The 24,822-nt window shown below is 47.7% G+C and overlaps 1 protein-coding gene across 1 annotated transcript in view; it reads left to right on the forward strand.

The window, feature by feature from the left end:
- Nucleotides 1-24,822, forward strand: part of DRC7 (dynein regulatory complex subunit 7) — an 862,568-nt gene that overhangs the window by 163,418 nt on the left and 674,328 nt on the right. The window contains exons 4-6 of the mRNA XM_069654252.1: nt 6,757-6,882; nt 6,996-7,190; nt 7,720-7,878. Coding sequence (XP_069510353.1) covers nt 6,757-6,882; nt 6,996-7,190; nt 7,720-7,878 — 480 coding nt within the window. The remainder of the gene's footprint in view (nt 1-6,756; nt 6,883-6,995; nt 7,191-7,719; nt 7,879-24,822) is intronic.

Consider the following 24,822-nt stretch of genomic DNA (forward strand, 5'->3'; position numbering starts at 1 on the left):
CTCAAGATTCCACTCTACCTCACAGTGAACCTCTCACCAATCAGTGTTGTGAAATGTTCCCGTCATCTTATAATGGGATAGCTCCAGCTTCCTGATGGAATGTGAGCCAAGGAAATAATGTTTCACAGGTGCTTCTCATTCACTCATCTTTTCACTAACAACAAACCTCTTGTGTACCTCATGTGTACAAAACACCCCCTTACTCTGTGTACCACTCTCACCCGCTTTTTGGGGCACTTTCCCTGCGGAACCCTGACAATCCCTAAATAACAAAATGCCTTTGGGGCAACCAAGAATGCAAAGGTCTGTCAATAACTCACATTAGGTGAAATGGTCCTATCCACTTCTTGGTTTCGATGTCTTGGGTTAAAGACTCGACCAGCTCTGTCTCAGGTGTATGATCCTCTCTGGTCATCTTATATCAATAGAAAGATATTTCATCCATAGATTAATCTTCCAATACTGTTTCCAATATCTGCATGCCATATATCTTCAGAAAGTGTTGCATATGCAAAGTGATTTCTGTGCTCAAATATTGCCTCCTGTTGCTGCATCAGACATAAAGTCTGTTGAATACATAGATTGCTGTCATATCCACAACCCTGTAATAGTCTCATAGATGAACTCTCTGAACCATATACAGCTCCTGTCCATTGTACCATGTTTATAATTTGTTAGGGTGTAGATTGTGGCAAAACCCTCAAAGGGAAAACCAAACACTTCACTTTATCCAGTGTCAATTTCATAAACATGCCAATGGTAATGTTGGTCCTGATACTGTTTCAATTCAGTGAGCAGTATCGAACAAGTTATACTAGAGCCCTGACGCCACACTCTATGAGCTCCTCTGGACCATGTTGTATGCAATGTTGCAAGTTTGCGGGATGATCCACAAGTTTGCGGGATGATCCACAAGCGGTGGGGACCCGTACTTTATACAAACTAGCAAGATTCTGCGTTTCCGACAGCGGGTTTACCCGAGTGTGAGTCAAAGTTACGGATTGTTTCCCAGCAGAGCATTCCCTCATCAAGGATACAATGTTGCACGTACACCATAAGCAAACAATTCCTATACTTTCAGGAAGTCCTAACCTACCCAAAGAGATTCCAACCTGTGAAACACACGCTGTGGGAATACAAGACCAGGGCCCTGTACAGGTAGCCCTACAGAGGGGTAGAGAGGAATGAAATCATAGATGGCAAACAGACAAAATTAAAGTTTATCCTGCCCCCTAGGACCAAAGTGAGGCCAGGTGCCCCCAGGAGCAGCAGTCAATCCCAACCCTGACCCACTTGCCCAACACAGCTTCTGACACTCACTCAAAGCCCAACCCAGGGAGAGCATTATAAAACGAAGGGCCCTTGGGTGAACCAGAAAAAGTACTCAGGTGATTAGAGGTCATATTCAAGTAGCTTTATTAAATTAAAATAACCAAAATGCCTAATTAGCCCTATCACTATGAGAGAGGTTCCCAACCCAGAAAAACTAAAAGCTAATGCTGATGTCAAAGTCCAAATTAAGCTCTTCAGTCTGAATCCTATCCAACTAACTGGCCCTACCACTTTAGCAAATACCTAACTAAAAAGGGTAGACTTTGTACAGTAGCCTCACCAGGACTTCTCCCTTCCCCACTTATTCTTGACTTGTTCTCAGCCTTCACAGAGCAGGATATTCTTCCCAGTTTTTGTATTAAGTTATTGGTTTCACTCTCTCCTTTTTACAAAGAAAACTGTCTCTTGTTTTGAACATTTCCATTCCTTGAGGATTTCTTGTCAATAAAAACACTTTCACCTTTGAAGCGTTGAGACACCCCGAATTCCTGTAATCCCCTGATAGGTTGTTTTCTTTCACCCAAGTTATTTCACATAGGGTGGTGCAAGGGTGCTGAAGAAGGAGACCGACACCCAGGTGGCATTGTTGGAGTTATAGACTTTTATTTGAGTCCAAATAACATAGGAAACCTATCTGTCCCTTACACTAAGAGGGGTTTCCCTGCCCCAACTAACTACCAAGGACTCGGTCAGGATGTCCGTCTAAAGCAAATAGTCCATCGCTCTGTGTCAAAACCTATTTCCGCCCCTTACACTCTTAACTAAGGACAAATTAGGATCTTCTTAGTCCCGAAGAGTGACTCCCTTCTTCTGGACTGAGGCTGTGTGTTCACCTCCTGGTGATGGGACATGTCCTCCAGATTGGATAAACAAAAAGTTCTAACAGTTCTCTTGGAGGATTTCTCTGTCAATGGCAGGCACAGAAAAGAAAGTCTCTTTAAATAACTTATTCTATTCACAATACCAGGGGAGTGGCTCCCTTCCCACTGGCTCTACTTGGACTCACTGCGATAACTCAACAAATGATGGGGGAATAATTCCCCGGGTCTTTTCTTAGACTTTGTATATAGTTCAACAAGCTGTTGGGGAATATCTCTCCTCCCCTGGTCTTTCTCACACTTTCAGTCAGTTTAGCAAATGGTGGAGGAATCTCTCCCTTCCCCTAGTCTTTTTCAGACTTTTTTAGGATTTACCTCTGGCTTCTTTGCAGCTTCTTGTATCCACAGGGGGAATGACTCCCTTCCTCTGGTTGGTTTCCAGCTTCTTTGTTATTTGTAAAATAGACCTGGTTCACTATCCTGCCAGGTACTACAATTGTTCAAACTATGGCTTATTTAGTTAGTATAGCAGACATGGTTCACTATTATGCTAGGCACTGCTATTGTTTATATAGTGGTTGTAATAGCATCTCTGTATTTGGGGTTCCACACATTTGTTCCATCTGTAATTATTTCTTCATACTCTTTCTTGTACTTAGTGTCCCAGACCCCCACTTCATATGCAGTTGTTCCTTTAAAGTCTCTCTCACAGGCTTCCCTCCCAGCCTTGAACTCCATGGTACTTTTACCCTTCTTAAGGGATTCACAGATCTATCCTCTGTTCCCACCAGCTAGCCCGGGCAAGCCCCTACCTTCAGGGAGCTTAATTCCAGGCTCCAGCCGGCTCCAGGAGTTGAACTCTTCCACCCATGCTCTCCACATCATCCGCCCAGCCACAGCATCTACGTAGCTGTTGCTTGCTGCTACTTTGCCGGCACGCGCAGTATGGCCCCTTCTCTCAGGCAGACCTCCGTGTTCTGTTTTCAGTAGGGCAGAGGGTCCTTCTTCTTTCACCCCTTTTTGGAGGCTTCCACTTCTTGCCTCACGCCTCGGTCAGTTCCTCTGGTCTCTCTTCTCTGCTCTTCCGACCTGCGTGCGGCTCCTCGAAGGGAGGGCTGACCAAACTCTTCATTCCTTCTTCCCTTTTATGTATCACCAGCTTACTGATTGTCCATATTGACTAGAGTGCTGGAGTTGGTTCCACGGAGAACTCTCCATTACTCTGCAACTCTTTTTTGTCCCAGTGCTGATGTTATTCATCTTAACTGGGTTGCTTGCAATCTTCTTCGTCTCAGTACTTTTGCAGGATTCCTACTGAGAGTCCCTACTCTTCCTTGTCTCAGTACTTTGGAGGATGTTTGGATGCTCTACATATGTGCATGGAAGAGTGTGGAATCATGTTACCACGTAAAGTGTAGGGAGATGAGGGAGGGTGGGGATATTCAGGGAATATTCTTCCCTGATAATCATCCCTGGTCCCACAGGGCGACTTCCCTCCCATGAGATCCACCCACTGAGTACCACCCCCATGGACTAACGAGGGGCTTATCTCCCATGGGAAGGGGCTCCCCCTAGGGAAACAGGGATGATATCCTTGGATTCGTCATATTGGCTGTCTTCCCTGTTCTGTCAAAGTTCTGCAACTTCTGTTGCTTTCTCAGCCCTAATTCAAAGTGTTCATGGCTCTATCTTTCCCTCTTTCATAGGGTATTTGTACACTTGGGTTCTCAGGCTACTGTAACCTGGATACCTTTCCTAGCCACTAGTCCCTTTTCTTGCAATATCATCAGTGCAACCCTCTCTCTCTCTGCCCCATGTTATGGCTTTTCTCGGCCCCTAAGGGCCCTCGCCAACCTTTTCTCGTCCCAATCCCTCTCACTGCTTTTCTCGGCCCCCTCACACTGTTTTTCTCAGCCACAACAGCTCAGACCACTTTTCTCAGTCCCCAACTGCTTTTCCCGGTCCCCCAAACCACATCACCCCACTTTGCTTGGCCCCCTAACCCCCTCATACCACTTTGCTTGGCCCCTAGCGCCCCATTGCTTGGCCCGAGCACCCTAGAACCCCTTTACTCAGCATCATGTTCCCTCACACCACTTTGCTTGGCTCATGTGCACTTGTACCCCTTTGCTCAGCCCCAAGCCTCCTAATACTGCTTTGGTTGGCCCCTAGCCCCCTCCAACCCCCTGGCTTGGCCCCTAGCCCCCTTGCACCCCTTGGCTTGGCCCCTAGCTCCCTTGCACCCCTTGGCTTGGCCCCTAGCCCCTTGCACTCCTTGGCTTGGCCCCTAGCCCCCTCGCACTCCTTTGCTCAGCCCCTACCCCCCTCGCACGCCTTTGTTCGGCCCCTTGTCCTCTTGCACCCCTTTGCTCAGCCCCTAGCACCCATACCTGTTTGCTTGGCCCCTAGCCCACGTGCACCTCTTGGCTTTGCCCCTAGCCCCTTTGTTCCCCTTTGGCTTGGCCCCTAGCCCCCTTGTGCCCCTTGGCTTGGCCCCCTAGCCCCCTTGTTCCCCTTGACTTGGCCACTAGCCCCCCCCCCATGCCCAGTTGCTTGGCTCCTAGCACTCTCACAACCCTTTGCTTGGCCCCTAGCCCCCTCTGACCCCTTTGCTCAGCCCTTAACCCCCTAGCACCGCATTGCTCAGCCCCTAGTCTCCTGCCCCCCCCCTTTGCTCAGCCCCATGTCCCCTTGCACCCCTTTGCTTGGCCCCATGTCCCCTCACACCCCTTTGCTCAGCTCCAAGCTTCCCCACACCCCTTGACTTGGCCCCTAGCCCCCATGAACCCCTTGGCTTGGCCCCTAGCCCCCATGAACCCCTTGGCTTGGCCCCTAGCCCCCTTGCACATCTTGGCTTGGCCCCTAGCCCCTTTTGCACATCTTGGCTTGGACCCTAGCCCCGTCGCTCCCCTTTGCAAAGATCCTAGCCCCACACCCCTTTGTTTGGCCCCCTAGCCCCCTTGCACCGCTTTGCTTGGCCCCTATCCCCCTTGCACCCGTTTGCTTGGCCCCTAGCCCCCTTGCACCCGTTTGCTTGGCCCCTAGCCCCCTTGCACCCCTTGGCTTGGCCCCTAGCCACCCTGTGCCCCTTGGCTTGGCCTCTAGCCCCTGACACCCCTTTGCTTGGCTCCCAGCCCTCTCGCAAACCCTTTGCTTGGGCCCTAGCCAGCTCGCACCCCTTTGCTCTGCCCATAACCCCCTTACACCCCTTTGCTTGGCCCCTAGTCCCCTCAAACCCCTTTGCTTGGCCCCATGTCTCCTCAGACCCCCTTTCTCAGCTCCCAAACCCCATCATACCGCTTTTCTCAGCCCCCAGACCCCTCACATACCCCTTCAATACTCTGCCTCTTTTCTACACCCCCAGTCCCTGTCACAGACCCCCCCCCCCACCGTCCCCCAGGACCCTGCCTTCTACCCTGTCCCGTGCATCAATTTCCCTGGCTCAGCTCATGTTTGGCCCTAAGAGCCAGGCCAGAAACCCTGGCTCCGCTCTGGCTCGGCCCTAGACAAGAGATCCATGGCTCTGCGTGCTCTATTCTAGACTCATCAACAGATGAGCACAACCCATATCCTATCCTTCTCGCTCTCACTAACCAACCCACCCTACTTTACCTTACAGAGCCAAGAGAATCCTGGAGACCATGGAAATGGCAGTGGTGTGTTGTATAAATCAACTTAACATAAATGTAATGCAGTGGGTAGGTCCATGGGACTTAGTGGCAGTAACAGGATATGATTGTGGTGGTATATCGGCTGTTTTACTGCCAATTTACCACCAAACCCGTAGTGAAGCCCATTGTCCTCCCAAGGAGTCCATCTCAATATTCTATTGCTTTGTCTATTAGCATAGTGAGGTCACATTGTCCTGATGGTGTGTGTTTGCCCCATTGTTCTCTCTGGGGAATAAATCTCAATCTTCTATTGATCTTTCAGTGTTTGCATGTCACATTTTCGTCCCAACATATAAGTCACGTTTTATTGACTTGCCTCTGCCTCTGCCTTATTCACATTGTCCTCTTGGGGTCTAAATCTGCATCTTCTATTGTTCTGTTTGTTAGTGTTTGCAGGTCACATTGTGCTGTTAGGGTGTAGATCTTGTGCTTCTGTCTTTTGTTCCATTTGTGATCATGTAAAAGTCTCATTATCCTGCTAGGGTGTTTACACCAAATTGTCCTCTAGTGTAGCTTTCTTGGGGTGTGTAAGCCCCTTATTTGATCAACTGCGTAATTCACGTTGTTCTGTCAGTGTGTGTAAACCACATAGCTTTGATCGGGCGTTTACCCCTTCATGCTCTGTCCAGGTTTGTAATTCACATTCTATGCTGGGGGAATGTAAGCTCTTTGGAAATGCTACATTGTTTGAATACAACATGCAAACCACATTGTTCTGTTGGAGTGCAGGAATTACATTGTTGTGCCAGCTGCTCAAGCAACACAGTTTTGACTGAGTATGTGAGAGGTTGTTGGGTGTTTTAGTCATTATATTTCAGACGGGGGGTGTTCACTGCACTGCTGTGTCGGAGTGCACATGTCAAACTTACTACACTAAGGAGAACACCGTTTTCTTGTGTATAGCCTCTCCTCACACATCTTTCTTTTGATTACAGAAGTTTGTGAGCACAACCCTGAGGCCAACACTGCTGCCGTACCCGGAACTCTATGCCTGGGAGGAGTGTGCCACATTTTTGGCTCAATATCTCACTGCTCAGTTCCTGCACCCACCCATCGAGCCGGTAAGAGTCAACCATTCCCTCGTTATATATTTTGCAACCCTGTGAAACACCAGAGCTGCCCACTGGTGTAAAAAGCTGCCTACTCACATTTGCTATACTTTCCTTCCCTACAGCCCAAACACTTGTACTCACCAAGCACTATATTGAAGATGCAGCGGGGCAACTGCTTCGACTTCAGCATTCTGCTTTGCTCTTTCCTTCTGGGTGCCGGATTTGATGCTTACTGCGTGTCAGGGTATGCCACCAAAGAGATGTGCCTGATGGACGAGAGCACAGAAGACTGCCCACAGCTGAAGAAGCCAGAGGAGGTGATAAAAGCCAACAGAACTAGAAGAGAGGGTTCTATCTCATGGAAGCCACCACAATTGCCAGAGAAGATACTCTGAGAGTCAACCCAGCACTGGGCATTAACCTCTGTCTTCTTGGTGAAGCCATTGCTGAGTGTGGCAGGGAAGGCACGGCCATATGTGTGGGTAAAGATTGCTCCATGATGAGTAGTGAAGGCACCCTATGAATTTGAAAGTTATAGCTGCAGAAGGATATTCAAGAGTAGGAGGTACATGAACATAGGGCAGATTGTGGAGGAGGAAGCTTAGACACTTGGAAGGTAGGTCAGCTGGAAGCCCAATTGATAATGAGGAAGACATGGAGGTTGTAGAGAAAGAAGGGTTGGGTGAAATTGGTAGAGGTCCCATAATACGTATACGGGTAAACGTGAAGTAATCTTGGACGGTACTGTGAGGAATGTGCCGATTGCGATTGTGAAGGGAGGGAATGTAAGGAAGTGCTAGTGGGACTCTAAGGTTGGGTACCCAATATAATCTTTTTCACACACAGACCTCTGTGCACTCCAAGAAGAAGACCCTCAAGAAGTACAGTGTGAAGCCACCACGTGATCTGAGCAGCAAGTTTGAGCTGGCACAAGAAGCCAAGAAAGAGGCCAAGCTTCAAGCCGCACTAGAGAAGTCAAAGAAAGAGGCGGAGGAAATGAACGCTGTGAGTACCTCGCTTTGTACCACTTGCTAAAGATACTGTATTGTAGTTCTGTGTACCATATCTCAAGACTGCTGTGCTAGAGCAGAAATATTCATTTTACCATTAAAAAAAAGCCACTTGCGTTCTACTGCTCACAATCATAGAAAAACTCCAGCACAGTTAAGGAGTTCTACATTTTGTTGTGGAATGTTCCCTTGTAGTTTGCCTTATGTGCTGTGTCATTACAGCATGCATGCATCCACAGAGCTGTGCTATGCTTTAGCAAACATTCAAATGATGTAATAACTGAAAAGCTCAAAAGGAAACACCTTGTTATAATGAAATGGGCCTCAGACCTCTATAAAGCAAAATACAAACACATATATTAAATGTATGTATGTATCACCTGGGTAGCTAATGTGAATGGGGCTTAGGCAGCTGCGCTGCCCCAAGATGATCTCAAACCCATTGTTCAGATACACCCTCAGAGCATTTTCCGAATTCAGGCTGTCTGATTTTTAAGTGCCTAATGTAAGTATCCAGAACACTTCACCTCTGGTTTGGGGTCACTCAAACACCACTCCTGGGATCCAATTCAGGCTTCTTCTTGTCTGCCATTTGACTTTCTCTGCGTCTCCTTCATGGCTTACCGGAAACAACGACCTCCTGCAGGGAACTTCAGGGTTTCTCTACCCTTCACTCTCGTCCCTCGATCGGTCGTCCTGCTTCAGTGGGTGCCCCGGAAGATCTGCTCGTTCTTGTGTCTCACCTTGCTCAAAGTGTGTCTCTATGTTGTGCGTTTTATTCGTGTGGGTATAGCTAATGTGTATCAGATGTATTTCATGAAGGTCAAGTGCCTGACTGTTCCTGACCTGATTAACAGGACATGTCTAATGAGATGTGTAAGCGTTAGCCTCTTTACTCTCAGTCGCCATCTTCCTCTGCCCAGTGTTTGTGTAGAAAGGGAGGGGGGAGTTGGGACGTTCGAGAATCCTAAAAAATAGGATGGGGTATGGGCACGGGAAAAGGAGGGATATTAGATCTCACCATCAGTTGCCTCACCCCCACTCCCTGAAGATCCCCCACCCAAGTGATCCTCCCGCACTGGTCAACCCCCAGGGTCTGGATCCAAAGGTGATGGCCGTGCTCTGGCCACCTTACAGAGAGATGCTGGGGGACTAGTAAGTTGGAGACACCCTTTGGTTTCTCACAGTACCTACCCCTTTTCCCAGGGTAGTAGTATGCAAGGTTGCTTTCTCTCCCTCTCAGGGACTTCAATGCTTCTCTTTCTTACATAAAAGCAAGATAAGTTCATCAGTTTTGTATTAAACTTTTCTTCTCTTGTACCGGGATGAGTTTCTTGAACTGTACAACAATTCCCTTTTGGTAACCTGGTCTTCCCGTTCTCCCCATTAACTTCAACAATGTAAGGGATCGTCTCTGGACTGTGGGTCTGTCTGGGAGATTCTGTCTCGCACCTCATTGCTGTCGGCTCATTGTCACCAGTGTCCTCTTCCTGGGATTCTCTCTCACTTCCACAGCTTTAAGATTTGATGTCCGACCTGATGTCTATTTTAGTTGGAAAATCCTGTAACATTGTAATTGACACTGGGGCCTTATGAGTTTGGTGGTAGTGTCTTTTTGAATACCATATACTGTACTTAACCTTTCAGCATATTGGATTCGGATAGGTATGTTTGATTTATGACTTTCCTGCTGCTAGAGCAGTAAAGTCATGCCAGACATGTAGTATTTCAGAAATAACATGTGCAGTAGGTCTGCAATACTCCATGCCATGTGTTTTTTAAAACTTTTAGAAATGCATTTGCATTCCTATTTGAGTGTGGGGAAGAAATGTGGGCTGCTGCTGTCCCATGAAGGAAAATGTACAGACCCCTCTGTGCATTATGCATCAAGAAATGAGAATGTGAGGATATGGTGGTCTCACATTTTTACTGCATTTGTAGGTTCCCCTCATCTTTTTGTCCATTAAGTTGAAAGGATGCCCTAGCACAATTCACTTCACTACACTTCCAACCAAAACTTGCTCTGGTGGGGAAGGAAATATTTTTACCCCCACCTTTTTGTTAAAAATTAAGGGAGTGTTTTTTGTATGCATTATTTTTGTTAATACAAATACAAGAAAGGGTGATGTCTGTAGGAGTTTTCCTTTAAGGACAAAAGTTCATATATATATTTGTATATATATTCAAGTACAAATAAAGTGCAAATATTTAACTAATGTCAATAATTAAAACCAGCAAAACTACCAACAAAGGCAAAAAGCTCAACTTTAAATTGCTGGATTCATTTTTACTTTATCAGTCAATCTTAAACATCATTGTCTCTTTTTTATAAACAGCAGTTCACCACAACATTATATTAAAATCTCAAAAAGTGCACAGAAATACTTTGGACCTCATTAGGAGTTTGGTGGTAAATAATCAGTTAATCTACTAATTCACCACCAAACTCATTTACCTTAACCGTCACTCGGTCCATGTAATTACCATGGGATTACAAGTGGTGGTAGAGTGGTGTACATACCTATTTTTGGAGTCCATTGAACACCTGGGGGATTTTTGGCAGTTTTACTATGAGCTATAAAACTGAGCAGTATATTTACCGCTTTTTTTGAGGTAAAGTGGAGGATGCTGTAGGGGAGGCATGGTATCGCAGGTATGACACTGACACAAAAGATACAATTTGTAAGACCTTTATTAACTCTGTGGGGTTTGAAAAAACTCCTACTTTGCCCTATAACTAAGATGGGAGTCATCTCGATCATCAAATAATGAAGAAAACAGCCTTTGTCGTGTCTATCAAATCAAAATGGCCTATGCTAACAAAACCTAATGCGGGTCCTATCTCTTGTACAAATAAGTGTGTAAAGGAGGTATGTGCATAAAAGGAAAATCTGTGTTCGACAAAGAATGAATGTGGCTGAATCCGCTCTCCTCCCCATGTTTAAACCGCACGGAATAAAGCTGTCTCTATAGGCAGGATGACACACCCTGGCTCGGGCTTTAACACTGAACAGTTCGTAATGTGGATCGAGGCCTGCCTGGCCTACCACATTAAAGGTTCCTTTTCCAGTCTTCCCCAAATAACGAAACAAAAAGTTCACACCGGCTCTCCTCTGACAGGCTCAGACCTTGCACCGTTTAACAACACTTGCTGGGATTCCCTTCCACCGAGCCTTTTAAGCTTCAGGTCTTCCTCAGTTGGGCTCAGACCGCTTTTCGGATGGCGCAGACTTTCAAATGTGTGGGGCTTCCTTTACAGACAAACGCAGGACCCTCTCCCCTTCTCTCGGGGTTAACTTCGTTCACTTTTGTTTTTACAGTTCATTTACTTTTATTGTCTCAAACAATGTACCTTTCACAGAGACCTTCGAGTGGCCTACTGCTTTTCATCTGACCACTCCGTTACTCAGTATTGCTGATACCACAACTGTTCGTGCTTTAAAGTTCATTTGCAGGTCTGCTTTTTCTTGCGTCTCATCCACACACGTGCAGCCTTCATTTGCAATGTTTTGTTGCAAACTTCAATCGTTCTTAGCACACACCGGTCTCTCAGGTCACTTGACAACTCACCGGCTGTGTGTGTGTCTCTCTTGCTTTTTTCGATTTCCAATTCATGAGTCAAGGTTAGTACCACAGGCTTGGCCTCGCCTCCTTAACTCTGTCGTTCACCCGGGAGGGTTGCTGGCATCCTTGAAACACAATACGGACTTCGATATTGGGATCTGGCCTTCTTCACGTGTCTTTCACAGTCTTGTGGAGGCAACAAACTCCTGTAGGGAATTCTTGGCGTTTTTCGGCCTGCTACTCTCATCCCTTGGTCCGTCACTCTGCTCCAGTAGGTTCGCCTTCACCCCGGAAGTTCTGCTCATACTCGTGTTCCACCTTGCTCAAAGTGTATTTCTAGATTCTGCTTTTTTATCCATGTGAGGAGAGCTAATTGGAATCAGGTGCATGCACCTGAACTGACTTTGCCTGACTCGATTAGCGGCACATGTCTAGTACGATGTATAAAAGGTATCGGGTAATATTATCGCCACCAAAAATATCGCCCTACATATGGTCGTCGGTAACGTCCATAGGCAATATTTTTGGTGGAGATAATTTATGGGGTAAATGGATGGGGGTTTGCGGGGGCGTCCCCCGCTCCCTTTCAAAATATATGGGGGTTGCGGGGTTGTCCCCCGCAGGTTCCATGGGGTAATATTGCCGCAAAAATATGGCGAAAGTTTTGTATGGCGATATTTTTGCGGCGATATTATCACATGGAACCGTATAAAAGTTAGTTTTGTTACTTTCAGTTGTCCTCTTCCTCTGCCTAGTGTTTGTGCAGAAAGGGAGGTGGGTCGGGGGGACAATGGATCCTACAAAATAGTAGGAGTTGGATGTACAAATAAGGGGGCAATACCGTAACCCACCATCGGCTGCCTCACCCCAACTTCCTGAAGACCCCTCACCCAGGTGATCCTCCCGCACTGGTCCACCCCAGGGTCTGGATCCAAAGGCAATGGCCGTGCCATGGCCACCTGAGAGAGAGAACCCCGGGGACCTGGTTCTGGCTTCTGGGTACCGGGTAGCATAATCAACGATTACGAGAACATATTTATTACTCAGTCTAGAAGTTTTCAATGGTCCAATGATATCCATCCCAATTCGGGAGAAAGGGACTTCTATTATCAGTAATGGGTTTAGAGGAGCAGGTTAGGAAATATGTGAGCTGGTTTTCTGGCATATTTGTCTAAATTGGGAGATCTCTCCTCACCTGATTCTTCAATGGAGAGTTCTTCCGAGAGGTCGTCTGACGGAGCAGAGGCTCCCTTCCTGCGTGATGACTTGCGGTCCTCGAAGAGGTAAGGTCTACCTCGAGATGAAGCCTCTATGTCCACTAGTATGTAATCCAGGCAAGAGACTGCTACCAGAGATAACCGCTACACGAAGGGAAAGAGCCTTGATAGGCAGAAAAAAAACTTCAGAAGTAGTCCAGGGCAGGTTAGATGTCCATTGAGTTTCACCGTAATTTGGGGGTTCAGTCGTATGAGTAGTGAAGAATCCTTCAAGTGATGAATGCAGGACAGCACTTGTAAAACCAGAGAGTAGTCTGAATCAGTGGAATGAAGGTAAACCGAGAGCTCGCAAAAACTGAAGACAGATGGTTGAGGGAGGTAGCAAGGCAGGCAGAAACTGTATGCGAGGAACACTGAGCCTGCCAGCACAAGCAAGAGCAGAAACAAGGAAAAAAGTGGGAGATTACAAGGTAGGCAAAGGCTGGAGTGGCAGGCAAGGACTAGTCAGGAAAACTGGCAAAAGGAAACCCAAAAGGAACAGGAGAGTACTCCCAGCGAGCGTGTAAACAGTGTCTTACCAGGAGTAAGGAAAAACACTGGGTTGCAACGCTGCGAGCAACCGAAGACCGACGTAGATAAGGATGGCGGTGGCTATCATGGAAAAACAACTAGACTGGCCAAGGCGGTGATGTGAAAACGTGACGCACGTTAATGGGTGCCCAGACACCAGCGTCTCCAAACGCTCCATGAAAACGGAACATTGACATTATGCCCCCTTTTATACTGTGTACCTCCAGATTTCCCTGGATGAAGTCTATGGAACTGTCGTAATAAACTTGGGGCATTGATGCAAGTCCTGGTTTCCCAGGAATCTTCTGAATCTGGGTAACCTTTCCAATGAACGACATACTGCAACCTTCCCCTGTAATAGCCTGAATCCCGTATTTGTGAAACTTTGTACTCCGTGGGTTCAGGAGATGGTGTTGGATTAGTGCCCTTCTTTTTGCATCCATAGTGATCGTGGATAAAAGAGCACAACAGGGAAGCGTGAAACACAGGGTGCAGTCTGTTTAAGGATAAAGGTAATTTCAAGTGAAAAGCCACAGGATTGATATTAGACACAATTTCGAAAGGTCCTATGTATCGAGGTGACAACTTGGAGGGATTAACCCATCGAGGCAGGTAAATGTGCCGCTGTGTGTTGCCACAGTATTGGGTGTCCTGATTGCACAGGGCCATAAGTCTAAGATGATCCGGTGGGTTGTGGGGTTTACGAGGGGCCGCCTTTGGAAGTGTATGCTCAGGCAGAGGTTTACTGCTGTGCTGTAAATTATGCAGGTGGCGGGCCGTGGGCTTGGGTGCTGCAGAGGGGGCTACACATCTTTGAAGCGGCTCCAGTCTGGTTGGGGGAGGTGGAGCAGCGCAGCGCGGGCCTCTGCTGTCATGTTTTGGCAGTCTTCGCAGGGTGGGAGGGGGAATGGCCTTGCACATATTCACAAAGGTATCTTCCTCGTGTGTTGCCGGGTTTTAGAGGTGAAAACATCTCAATCATTTAAACACTTTATAATATTTGTTTGAATACATTTCAACTTTGCTGGATGTGTCTCGATTATATCTAGTCTGAGCACCTTATTCGTACACTATGTTTTAACAATTACAGTATTTAGTTATATGCATATATATTTACAGTAAGTGAGGTAGTAGTGAGGTTGGTGGAGTACATAGAAAATGACCCGCCACTGTACGTGACGGTGGTGGCACACAAGGGGGTTAGACATACACGCATGACAAGTGTATTCTCGCACATCCTTCACATGAGCCCTCTGTATGGTTACATTCGTCTTCTTGTGTACTCTAGCAGCATTCGTTCAGTTATGGCGCGGGACTGCGGGGTGTACATTTTTCAATGATACATATAGAGAATAATCCCCCGGAATGCTTTTATCATTTGCACACCTCTGCAGGGGTGTGGGTCCTTCATTGCTGGTGTCATGTAAACATGCGTTTCTTACAATAATTACACAATTTTACGGGTCTCTTTAGTAGAAGTAGTTTTGTGGAAAAGATACACGTATTACACGTAGTTTTTAACATTCGTTTTGGGTATTTTTCTGCTTTCATCGGATGACCATTCTACAGTTCTCCCCATCACCCTGGCCTCGCTGACCGGGTCATGCTGGGAGCAGTGATACACTGTGGACGGTGAAATGTTACAGTGTTAGTATCTTATGCCAGCTCATGTCCGTTTTGTTCGTGGGAACGGGCTCACAGCGGATCTGCCAGGGTGCTGCGGTGACAGGGATAATTGAAGCTCTCCGAGGGTGGGGGCCGCGCTGCAGTGCGCTGAGCTCACACCATCTTTGATAGACAAAATGGTTTCTGGGCCTAGCTAAATTCAATACATGTGGGCAATGTCTTCAGCAGGTGAACCCTCCACCACCTGGGCCCGGGTGGTCTGAGGGGACGCCCTATGAGCCATGGCCCTCACCTGGGGAGGGGATGCAGGCAAGGAGGGTCTTGCCTGCATCCCCTCCCCAGGTGAGGGCCATGGCTCATTGGGGGCTTCTGTGTGAGTCAGATCTGGTCTTGTCTTCTTGCTTCCTTTTCTTCGGGAGGTTAGAGGCATCCTGATGTGCTTTGGATAGGTCCCTCAAGAGTGTATCGATAGTGGGGATATTTGTGGTAGAGAACACAGGAAAAGGTAGAAATTGCAGATGGTACCCATAGGTACAAAAGAATGGACTCATACTGATGGCAGTATGGATTGCATTATTGTATGATAATTCCGCTGTTGGTAGGATGTCCACCCAATTGTTTTTCTTGTTGTTGATGAAACAACAGAGGTATTCTTCCATCGTGGTGTTTAATCTCTGTCTGCCCATTGGTCTGAGGGTGATAACCTGATGAGAGGGCTCTTTCAATACCGAGTTGACTGCATAACATCTTCCAGAACTTAGAGGTAAATTGGGTTCCTTGATCGGATTTAATAGATTCCGGTAATCCATTAAAATGAAATACTTCTTGTAAGAATTTGTTGGCTGTGTAAGAGGCTGAGGAAACTCCAGGTAGGGGAATGAAATGAGCTTATTTAGAAAAGGAATCCACTACCACCATGATCACTGTCTGACCCTTTGAGGGGGGTAGATCTACCACGAAATCTGTGGATATTTGGCTCCAAGGTTTGGTAGGAGTAGTTCTTTGTTCCAACAGGCCTATGGGTTTGCCAGTCCGGTATTGGCAACAAACCGGACATGATCGTACGTATCCTTTAATATCCTGGCACATAGAAGACCACCAAAAGGAAGGTCGAACTAGATCCAGATTCACATTGTAACCTTTATGACCTGCAGGACCTTCGTGACACCAAAATATGGCTTTTTGCTGGAGTATTCTCTCTGGAAGGAATAGCCAGTCTTTATGAAACAAAAGTTCTTCTTTCTTCTCCAGAGAAGAGAAGTATGTTTGATTCCTCACCAGGAATCAAACCTACTTCCAGGGGCGGGTGAGGGGGGTGTTGGGACATCGGATCCTACAAAATAGGAGGGGTTGGATGTACAAAAAAGGGGGGGGACTACCGCGTCTCACCATCAGCTGCCTCACCCCCACTCTCCGAAGACCCCTTACCTAGGTGATGCTTAGCACTGGTCTACCCCCAGGGTCTGGATCCAAAGGCGATGGCTGTGCCCTGGCCACCTGAGAGAGAGCTCCCCGGGGACTAGCGGGTGAGACACCCTCTGGTTTATCAAAATGCACCTCCAGCTTTTTCCTTGAGGTGTAGCCTCCACTTTACCTCCAAACTCAGAATTCAACGGTAAAGTTATAGACAAATCAGTAAAGGTGCAAAAAGCTATTTAACCAAATAGATAAATACAATGAATCCATTTTAGCATCTATGATCAAGCCTTTTTAATATGGCAATCCAAAGTAATAGGCTTATTATTTAAACAAAAAAAATGACTTGTGAAGGGTATAGATCTATATGCATGTTTCGACATAGAGGATGCTCAAATGCAATGGGGCCTTCGTCAGGACCCCAATCTTTTAATTCAGAAGTCACAAGTTTGTGGACAACTTTAACTCATGTACAGGTGAACAAGGTGGGCAACACATGCCTAAATCCGGCAGAGGAGCAGATGCCGAAAGAGGTGCCTATGGTCATACATTTATAGTTTGTATTTTATTGAATTCATAGAGAGCTTTTGCCAAAATGCTATATACAATTGACAGTATAATAAAAGATGATGACAGTAATTGCAACATACTTAGGGACTTATAGCGAGGAGAAAGAGAAAAAGTGTTGTTTAAGTGTTGAACGAAAAACACAAAAGGGTGGTTAAGACCCGCTAAGGAGAGGCAATCGAAAAGAAAAGGAATGAAAACCGGACTGGGCATAGGGAGGCTTAGGAACTCCAAGAAGAAAATTATATTGGGAACAAAGAGAGTGTGAAGTTCTGTAAACAGAGACAAGAGGAGAAAGATAGGGAGGATTGAGATGGGAGAGGCACTTGAAGACAATGCAGAGAAAATGAAAACAAACACAAGTGTCAAAGGAAAGACAGGAGAAAGAAGCAAGGGAAGTGTTGATGTAATCAAGAAGGGAGAGGCACAAGAGATAACATACAGCACACTTAAAGCTTCAACAACGTGGGGCCAGTTGGCTTGGAGACTGACCAGGAGAGCATAGCTGTAATCAAGATGAGGAAATATTAGAGAAGAAATAAAAAGCTTAGTAATATGAATGGAAAGAAAAGAGAAAGCTTTACAGATATTGGGCCTCATCACGAGTTGGGCTGTATTCCCGGCTGTAATACCGCCGACTGTAAATGCCCTAGCACCGACCGGCCCAGTGGTATTACCACCGGATCACGGATTGGGCCTTACGGTAAATCCCCATTCCTGAATGGGTCCATTGGATCCAATGGGGAATTTTTGGTGCTAATACTGCGGGCTAATACAGCCAGCTGTAATACTGCCGAAAACAGGGATTTTCACCTCTAGAAAAAAGCTGGAGGAAAAACAGCCGATTTAGCGCCCAACTTGTGATAGGGCCAGCCCTTAAATTTGGTGGTAATACCGTTACCACCGCATTTAAGGGCTACAGCCCAACTCGTGATGAGGCCCATTGTAAAGATTGAAGCAGCAAGAGCAAGCGGTATTGGAAATATGTAGAGAAAGTGAAAGCTTACGGTCAAAGAGAATGCACAGATTGTGTATCAAAGAGTGAAAGGAAAGTTGAAAGGGAGAAGGAAGCAACAAAGGAGGCACAGGAGGAGAAAAAGAGACAGCAGGAAAAAATAGCCCCTAGGTTTTAGAAGAGTTAAGCCAGAGAGGGTGAGTAGTCATCCAGGACTGAACAGTAAAAAGTGTGCAAACTAAGCGTTCTCTCGGGCCCTAAAATACCTACCACCAAAAATGAAGGTCTGGTGGAATCTGGTGCACATCATAAAGGCGCCCTGTGGAGCCCTGCCATGGCATGCACAAACCACAAAAGGTGGGGCTAAGGACAAGGCACCATCGATGTAAACAATGATTTAGCTCAGTAATATAGAGTTCTGTCTGATTAATCATATTACTAAAAACTGCCTCTGTTCTTTCCTCGCACCACCTCCCTTTCAGTATCTATAGATGTTAAGTGGTGCTGCACATGTACAGGAGAGGGTCTGTCGGTATCATGTTGTAGTATACCCCCAGAATAATTTGGTATATCAGATTTCTCTTTTTACATCAGAAAAAGGCTGAGTGTATGGCGTGCCTCCACTTGGGAGGTTTTTGGGTCACTCCAACTAACATCTGGGTAAGACACAATGACCCTGTGGCTCACAAATACACTTATACGGAATGGTGGTTCAAAAACCTTTCTTATTATTTTATCACTACCATAAACAATCTAAAGGGTAGGGCATAACTATAAAACAAACATATAAAGGTTCCCTTGAAAATGACAGTGCAATTTATAAATCCCATCTTCCCTCTTTCGAATGGATTGTGCCCGCCCACGTATTATGATATTTCCATACCCAGCTTCAGCTGCTTTTGAAATGTTTTCCAGCAGAGGGCGCTGCGTGTCGATGCCTGTCGACTCGATGTCCCACGGAGGCCTCTGTCTGGATGTCAACATCATCGATGGTATAAAGCGCAGGCAGCAACCATTCGCTTCAGTTCCATTTTTCTGCGAAAGCTATCACTTCAGATACAGTACGCTTCGGTTCCCTATTGAGAATCTTCAAGTAAAGTCTTAAAAATGGCATCATCATCAGCGTCTTCGGCTCCGAGATTGGGGTTTAAGAAGTTGCAGGATTGTGGGGTGACGATGTCCCTTACAGACCCCCATCGGGTGTGTCTGTGGTGCCTCTGTTCCTCTCACGCTGACTTCTACTGTAAGGCCTGCCTATCGATAACGGCAAAAGCTCTGAAAGAGCAAAGAGGAAAATTAGCGACAGGTAGGTCAAAATCCCCTTTGACAACCCCATCAAAAAGACAGTCTTCAGAAGAGTCGAGAAATATTTCTCCTAAGCGTAAAACAACAAAAAGATGGAGATCACGCAGTGGTTCTCACCACTCGTCATCTTTGCGACGTTCAAAGAAAATACACCATATGTTGCTGTCTTCGTCGTCGAGTTCCACCCCAAAATGGGTCAAATGCCTGAGGAAATCAGCCTCTCCAGCTGAGTGGGAGAAGTTCAGAGTTAAAATGATGCAAGTATTCAAGAATGCAGCCTTGACCCCCTCAAAGACTTATGAAAGCCATGCCCAGGTCGAAAAACTCGACAAAAAAAGATAAGGGCAAAACCTGTGCGCCCTCAGGCCCGGAAGGCAAGGGAAAATCTCCTCGAGAGCGGTCGAAGTATCCTTCGAGTCTAGACAAATCTTCCTCGAGGAAGAAGTCAACGCCATCGGCACCAAAAAACTCCTCGTCGGACCATGACAAATCCTTGACGCCGAAAGTGTCAAAGCCCTCGATGTCGATGTCAATGTCGACGGTGTCGAAGATTTCGGCGCCATCGAGGATTACAGAAAAAGTGTATACACCACTACCAAGAAAGGATTTCTTTGAATCACTTTCTTCGATTTTTGAGGAAGCAGAACATCTTCTGATTATTCACGACCTTTTGGTCTTCAGTATGGAACACCTGGGGTGCCTGAACCCTTGATCTCAGAGGAATCAAGGTTTTAAAAATGAACAGGAGTACCTGCAAGTGGACTAGATATGTCCCCAGAATTAGAGTTTGGGAGACCTGATCCCACTGACCAAGTTGAAGGGTCTTACAGACAATTAATGTCCAGGGTGGTGGAATATATGAGGTGGATATGACCCACACCAATATATGAACAGGATGATCTTACTGACATCTTTCCTAGATAGAGGACCCCAGGGGGATCCTATTCTTCCTTTCATGTAGCATTGTAAAGGAGAGTAAATACAAATTGGGAAACACCAGAATTAATTCTGGCAGTGAATAAGCAACTATCATCCAAATACAAGGTGTCCAGTAGTGACCCCAGTTACCTGACGGAGCCTCCCACTCCCTAAGGTTGGATGGTACAAGATGCCACATCAACCTCAAAACAAAACGCATACCCGACTATTCCCCCAGACAGAGATGACAACCGTAACAACGTTTGGGCCAAGAAAGTTTTCTCTGCAAGAAGCATGGCCCTAAAGTCAGCGAATGCTAAGTGCACGTTGGCCAGATTCACTCATACTATTTGGGAATGTGTAACAATGGCGGCTGCTCATATACCTGAAGGGGAGGAAAGAGACAGATTTTTAAGTCTAGTCAAGGATGGGAAGGACGCAATGTGCAAATCCCTCCAGACAGCTCTCAACACTGCTGACAGTATCAGCAGGTCCTTGGCAGCTAGTAAAGTAATGCACAGATTTGCCCGGTTAAGAAAGTCCGGTTTTGCTCCAGTTGTGCAATCCAGACTGCTTAACATGCCCTTTGATGGCACACATTTATTCGGTAACAAGGCTGACGAGGGCCTGGAGAAACTACAGACCTCCAAAGCAGCAGCAAAATCCCTTGGTGGACAGACACAGAACTGCCCCACTGGCACACCTTGGAGGGGTAGGTCCTTTTGCTTTTACTCCTCAGTTGGAAGGGGGAGAGGACTAGACATCCCCCACCCATCCCGCCAACACCCCCCGCCACTCCCCCAAATCTCCACCCCTTTACTTACCTTATGATATGATATGATATGATATGATATGGCCTTTGTAACGCTCCTATACACAAGTGTTTCAAGGCGCGACGAGGCAGGGAGGGGGGAACACGGGGAAGACAGACAACGATCCTACTAGGCCAGGTATCATTCAGACCGTGCAAGTGCAGGGGTAGGTGAAGGGAAAAGTGCAAGGGGAAGGGGAGGGGGAAGTGCAGTACAAGTAAGTAGAATAAAAATAAATAAATAAATAGGGCCAGCTGGTGGCAAGTGCAAGGTAAGTGCAGACAAGTGCTGGGAAGGGGGGGCTGTAGGGATACAGAGACAGTCCCGCAGTGCAGGGGATGCCAGGGAGGCAGTGCAAGTGGAGAGTGGCTGGGCCCAGGACCGAGGTCGGTGAGAGTGGCCCAGTTGCAGATTCAGTGCAAGTTCAGTGTAGAATTTAGCAGGGGAGAGGGACAGAGAAAGCAGAAGCAAAGAGGAAGGTTTTGAGGTGCTTCTGGAACCGGAGATGGTTCTCCTCAAGTTTCAGGGAGGCAGGAAGGCTGTTCCAGAGGGAGGCCCCTGCCGCGGAGAGAGATCTACCCCTAGCTCGTTGCTTAGAGAAGCGGCTGACCCTGAGGGAGTTGGAGACGGATGAGTGAAGGGCTCGGGAAGGAAGATATTTAGGAAGAGAGAGTTGAAGGTATTTTGGCCCCAGGCCCCATAAGGCCTTGTGGATAATGCAGAGGGTTTTGAACTTAATCCTCGCAGCCACTGTAGAGATTTCAGTCCTGGAGAGATACGGTCCCTGGGCTTGAGGCCAAGGACAAGTCTTGCAGTCCTGTTCTGGATGAGTTGCGGAGAGTGGAGGCAGGCAGATTAAGGTAGAGGCTGTTACAGTAGTCCAGCTTCGAGAGAACCAGGGCTCGGGAGACAGCGAGCTTCTGGGGGAAGGAGAGGAAGGTAAGAATACCTCTGAGGAGGTGCAGCTGGTAGTGTGACTTCTTAGAGACGTCAGATATGTGAGGAGAGAAGGAGAGTGTAGAGTCGAAGATGACCCCAAGGTTTTTAGCCTTGCAGGTAACAGCAGGAAGAGGGCCAAGAGAGGCCGGCCAGAGAGCTGCAGGGAAGGAGGGAGTGGGTGTGCCGATGAGTAGAATCTCAGTCTTACTGGCATTAAGGCAGAGGTCATTGGCGGCACACCATTCCTGGATAGCAGACAGACAGTCAGAGATGAGGGAAGGAGAGGAGGAGGCCGAGGGTAGCCTGAAAATGAGCTGGGCATCGTCCGCATAGCACTGAAAGTTGGGGCAGAGGGCGGCGATGCAGTGGGCAAGGAGTGACAGATACTGGTTGAAAAGCCAGGGAGAGAGATTAAATCCCTGGGGAACAACACAGGTGGAGAAGAAGACGTCAGAGAGGAAGGACCCAAGTTGGACCTGGGAGGGTCGATTGGAAAGGAAAGAAGTCAGCCACAACAGAGCCTGACCAGTGATACCCAGGTTATCACGGAGACGGTTGAGCAGGATGGCATGGTTGACAGTATCAAAGGCAGAAGAGAGATCGAGCAAAATGAGAACACAAGGAGTGTTAGAGTCAAGGTTGGAGAGTCTTCACGGATATTCAGGAGAGCAGTTTCCGTGCTTCTGGCAGCTCTGAAGCCAGACGGATGGTCATGAAGGCTACCCACAGATTCAGCATGGAGGTTAAGCTGGGAGATGGCCAGTTTCTCCAGGAGCTTGCCCAGGAAGGGTGTGATGGAGATTTGGCGATAGTTAGTCAGGCAGGAGGGGTCGGAAGAGGGTTTCTTAAGAAGAGGGTGCACAAGGGAGTGCTTGAGGGGGGGTGGGAAGACTCCAGAGGCGAAGGAGTGGTTGCAAAAGTCAGCCAGGGCGGGAGCCAGGGAGTCGATGTGGTCCTTGATAGTTTTGGAGGAACAGGGGTGAACCTGTTTAGACAAGACTTTCATAGATCGGACTTGTCTGGAGACCTCGTCAGCAGAAAAAAGGGGGAAGGCAGAGAAGGAGGGAGGAGGGGTGGCTGCAGAAGGGCCAGAGGAAGAGCCGGGAAGAGTGGGAGGGAGGTGATAGGAGGAGAGTGAGGAAAGGATGTCCTGAGTTTTAGAGATGAAGTGAGAGGCCAGTGCCATGCAGATGGCCTGGGAGGGGACAGGAGAGGTAGAGACTGCAGCAGGGTTGGCAAGCTCCTTGCAGATTTTAAAGAGTTCAGCCGAGTTGTTAGATGCCGCAGAGATGCGGGCTTGAATAAGGGCTCTCTTCTTGATGAGAACGGAGAGACGGTATTGCCTTTGGAGCAGGCGGCAGGCCAGTTTGTCAGAGGATGAACACGAAGCACGCCATTTCCTCTCTGCCACCCTGCACTTGCGTTTAAGGGTGACGAGATCCGAGTCATACCAGGAGTTACATTTGGCTTTGAGCTTCCGGCGGATTCTCATGACAGGGGCAAGGATATCAAGAGTATCAGATATAGCAGAGTGGAGCATGGAGAGGGCTGTGTCAGGGTGGGAGTCAGCCGAAGGGGGAGGGGGGCCGAGAAGGTGGCAGCGAAGGCCTCAACTGACACGCGCTTCATGGGTCGGATGGGGTCGGATGGCCGAGAAGGTGGGTGGCGATGATGAGGGTGGCTTTGCCTGAGGGGTAGGGAGGGTGAGGTCGGAGGATAGGAGAAAGTGATCACTCCAGGCGAGAGGAATGGAGAGAGGGACAGAGAGGGGAAGGTCAGAAGAGATCAGAGCATCAAGAGTGTGCCCTGCAGAATGAGTAGGCCCGGACGGGAGAATAGAGAGTGAGAGAGAGTCGCAGAGGTCACGAAAGAGTCCAGTGGGGGGACAGGAGGCATCCAGGTGGATGTTGAAGTCACCAAGAAAGAGGAGTTGAGTGGTAGCCGACAGGAGTGAGGAGGAGAGGTGAGCCCACTCAGAGAGGAAGGAGGACATTTGACCAGATGGCCGATAGATAGTAGCCACGGTAAGGGAATGGCTGGGAGAGAGAGAGAGAGAGTCGGCAGACAAGACATTCAAAAGAGGAGTAGGTCTGCCTAGGAATGACAGTGGCAGGAATCCACTCAGGGAAGATAAGGGCAACACCCCCCCCAGCACGGTTAGGCCTGGGCACGGAGAGGATCATGTAACCATCAGGTAGGAGTGTGTCAAAGCTAGTGACAGAGCTGGCTGTGAACCATGTCTCAGTGAGACCGAGGACGTCAAGGTCCCGTTCCTCAAGAAGGCGACAGATATCAGAGGAATGCTTGATGGCAGAGCGAGAGTTAACAGTGGCAATGTGGAGGCGGTTGCCAACCTTGAAGGACTTCCGTCAATTTCGTCTCGCTGCTCCCTGCAACGCCAGTTCCCTTTCACTTTCATAATCGGGAACCGGCGCTGCAGGGTCCTTTCCTTTTTTTCCTTTTCTTTTTTTTCTTCGGATCAGCTGCAGGGGTGTCCCCCCGCAACACCCCCTCACTATACGGTACAGTATAGTGAGCGGGTGTTGCGGGGGAAACCACCCGCAGCCTTTTTCCTTTTTATTTTTTGTAGAGTCCGCTGCGGGGGTGTCCCCTGCATTCCCCGCTCACTATACCATATGGTATAGTGAGCAGGGTGTTGCGGTGGACACCCCTGCAACCCCCGCTCACAGTATAGTAAGCAGGGGTTGGGGGACACCCCTGCAGCCCTCACAGCCCTAAACCGAATCCAGATGACCTGCCCAACCAAAAATTCGAAAGCAGGTCGAACATTTGGTGGTACCTTCTGGACCTTTGGTTGGGTAGGTCATCTGGATTCTGTCATTTTGGCCAAAACCAACCCAACTTGGGACCTCAACTTGTAGTTAAGATTTCTAATGTGTTCTCCTTTTGAGCCTATCCATACCTGCCCTTTAAGGTTATTAACTTTAAAGACCATCCTCCCGGAACAAGAGGCGGACCGAGATCGCCAGGAACACAATGATTGAGGAACCTGAATCGTGGACACTGAGGGGGTAAGTGGGAGGGGGGCA

This window comes from Ambystoma mexicanum, chromosome 1p (assembly GCF_040938575.1).
Source record: "Ambystoma mexicanum isolate Mex_15411 chromosome 1p, UKY_AmexF1_1, whole genome shotgun sequence".
In the NCBI taxonomy this organism is placed as follows: domain Eukaryota; kingdom Metazoa; phylum Chordata; class Amphibia; order Caudata; family Ambystomatidae; genus Ambystoma; species Ambystoma mexicanum.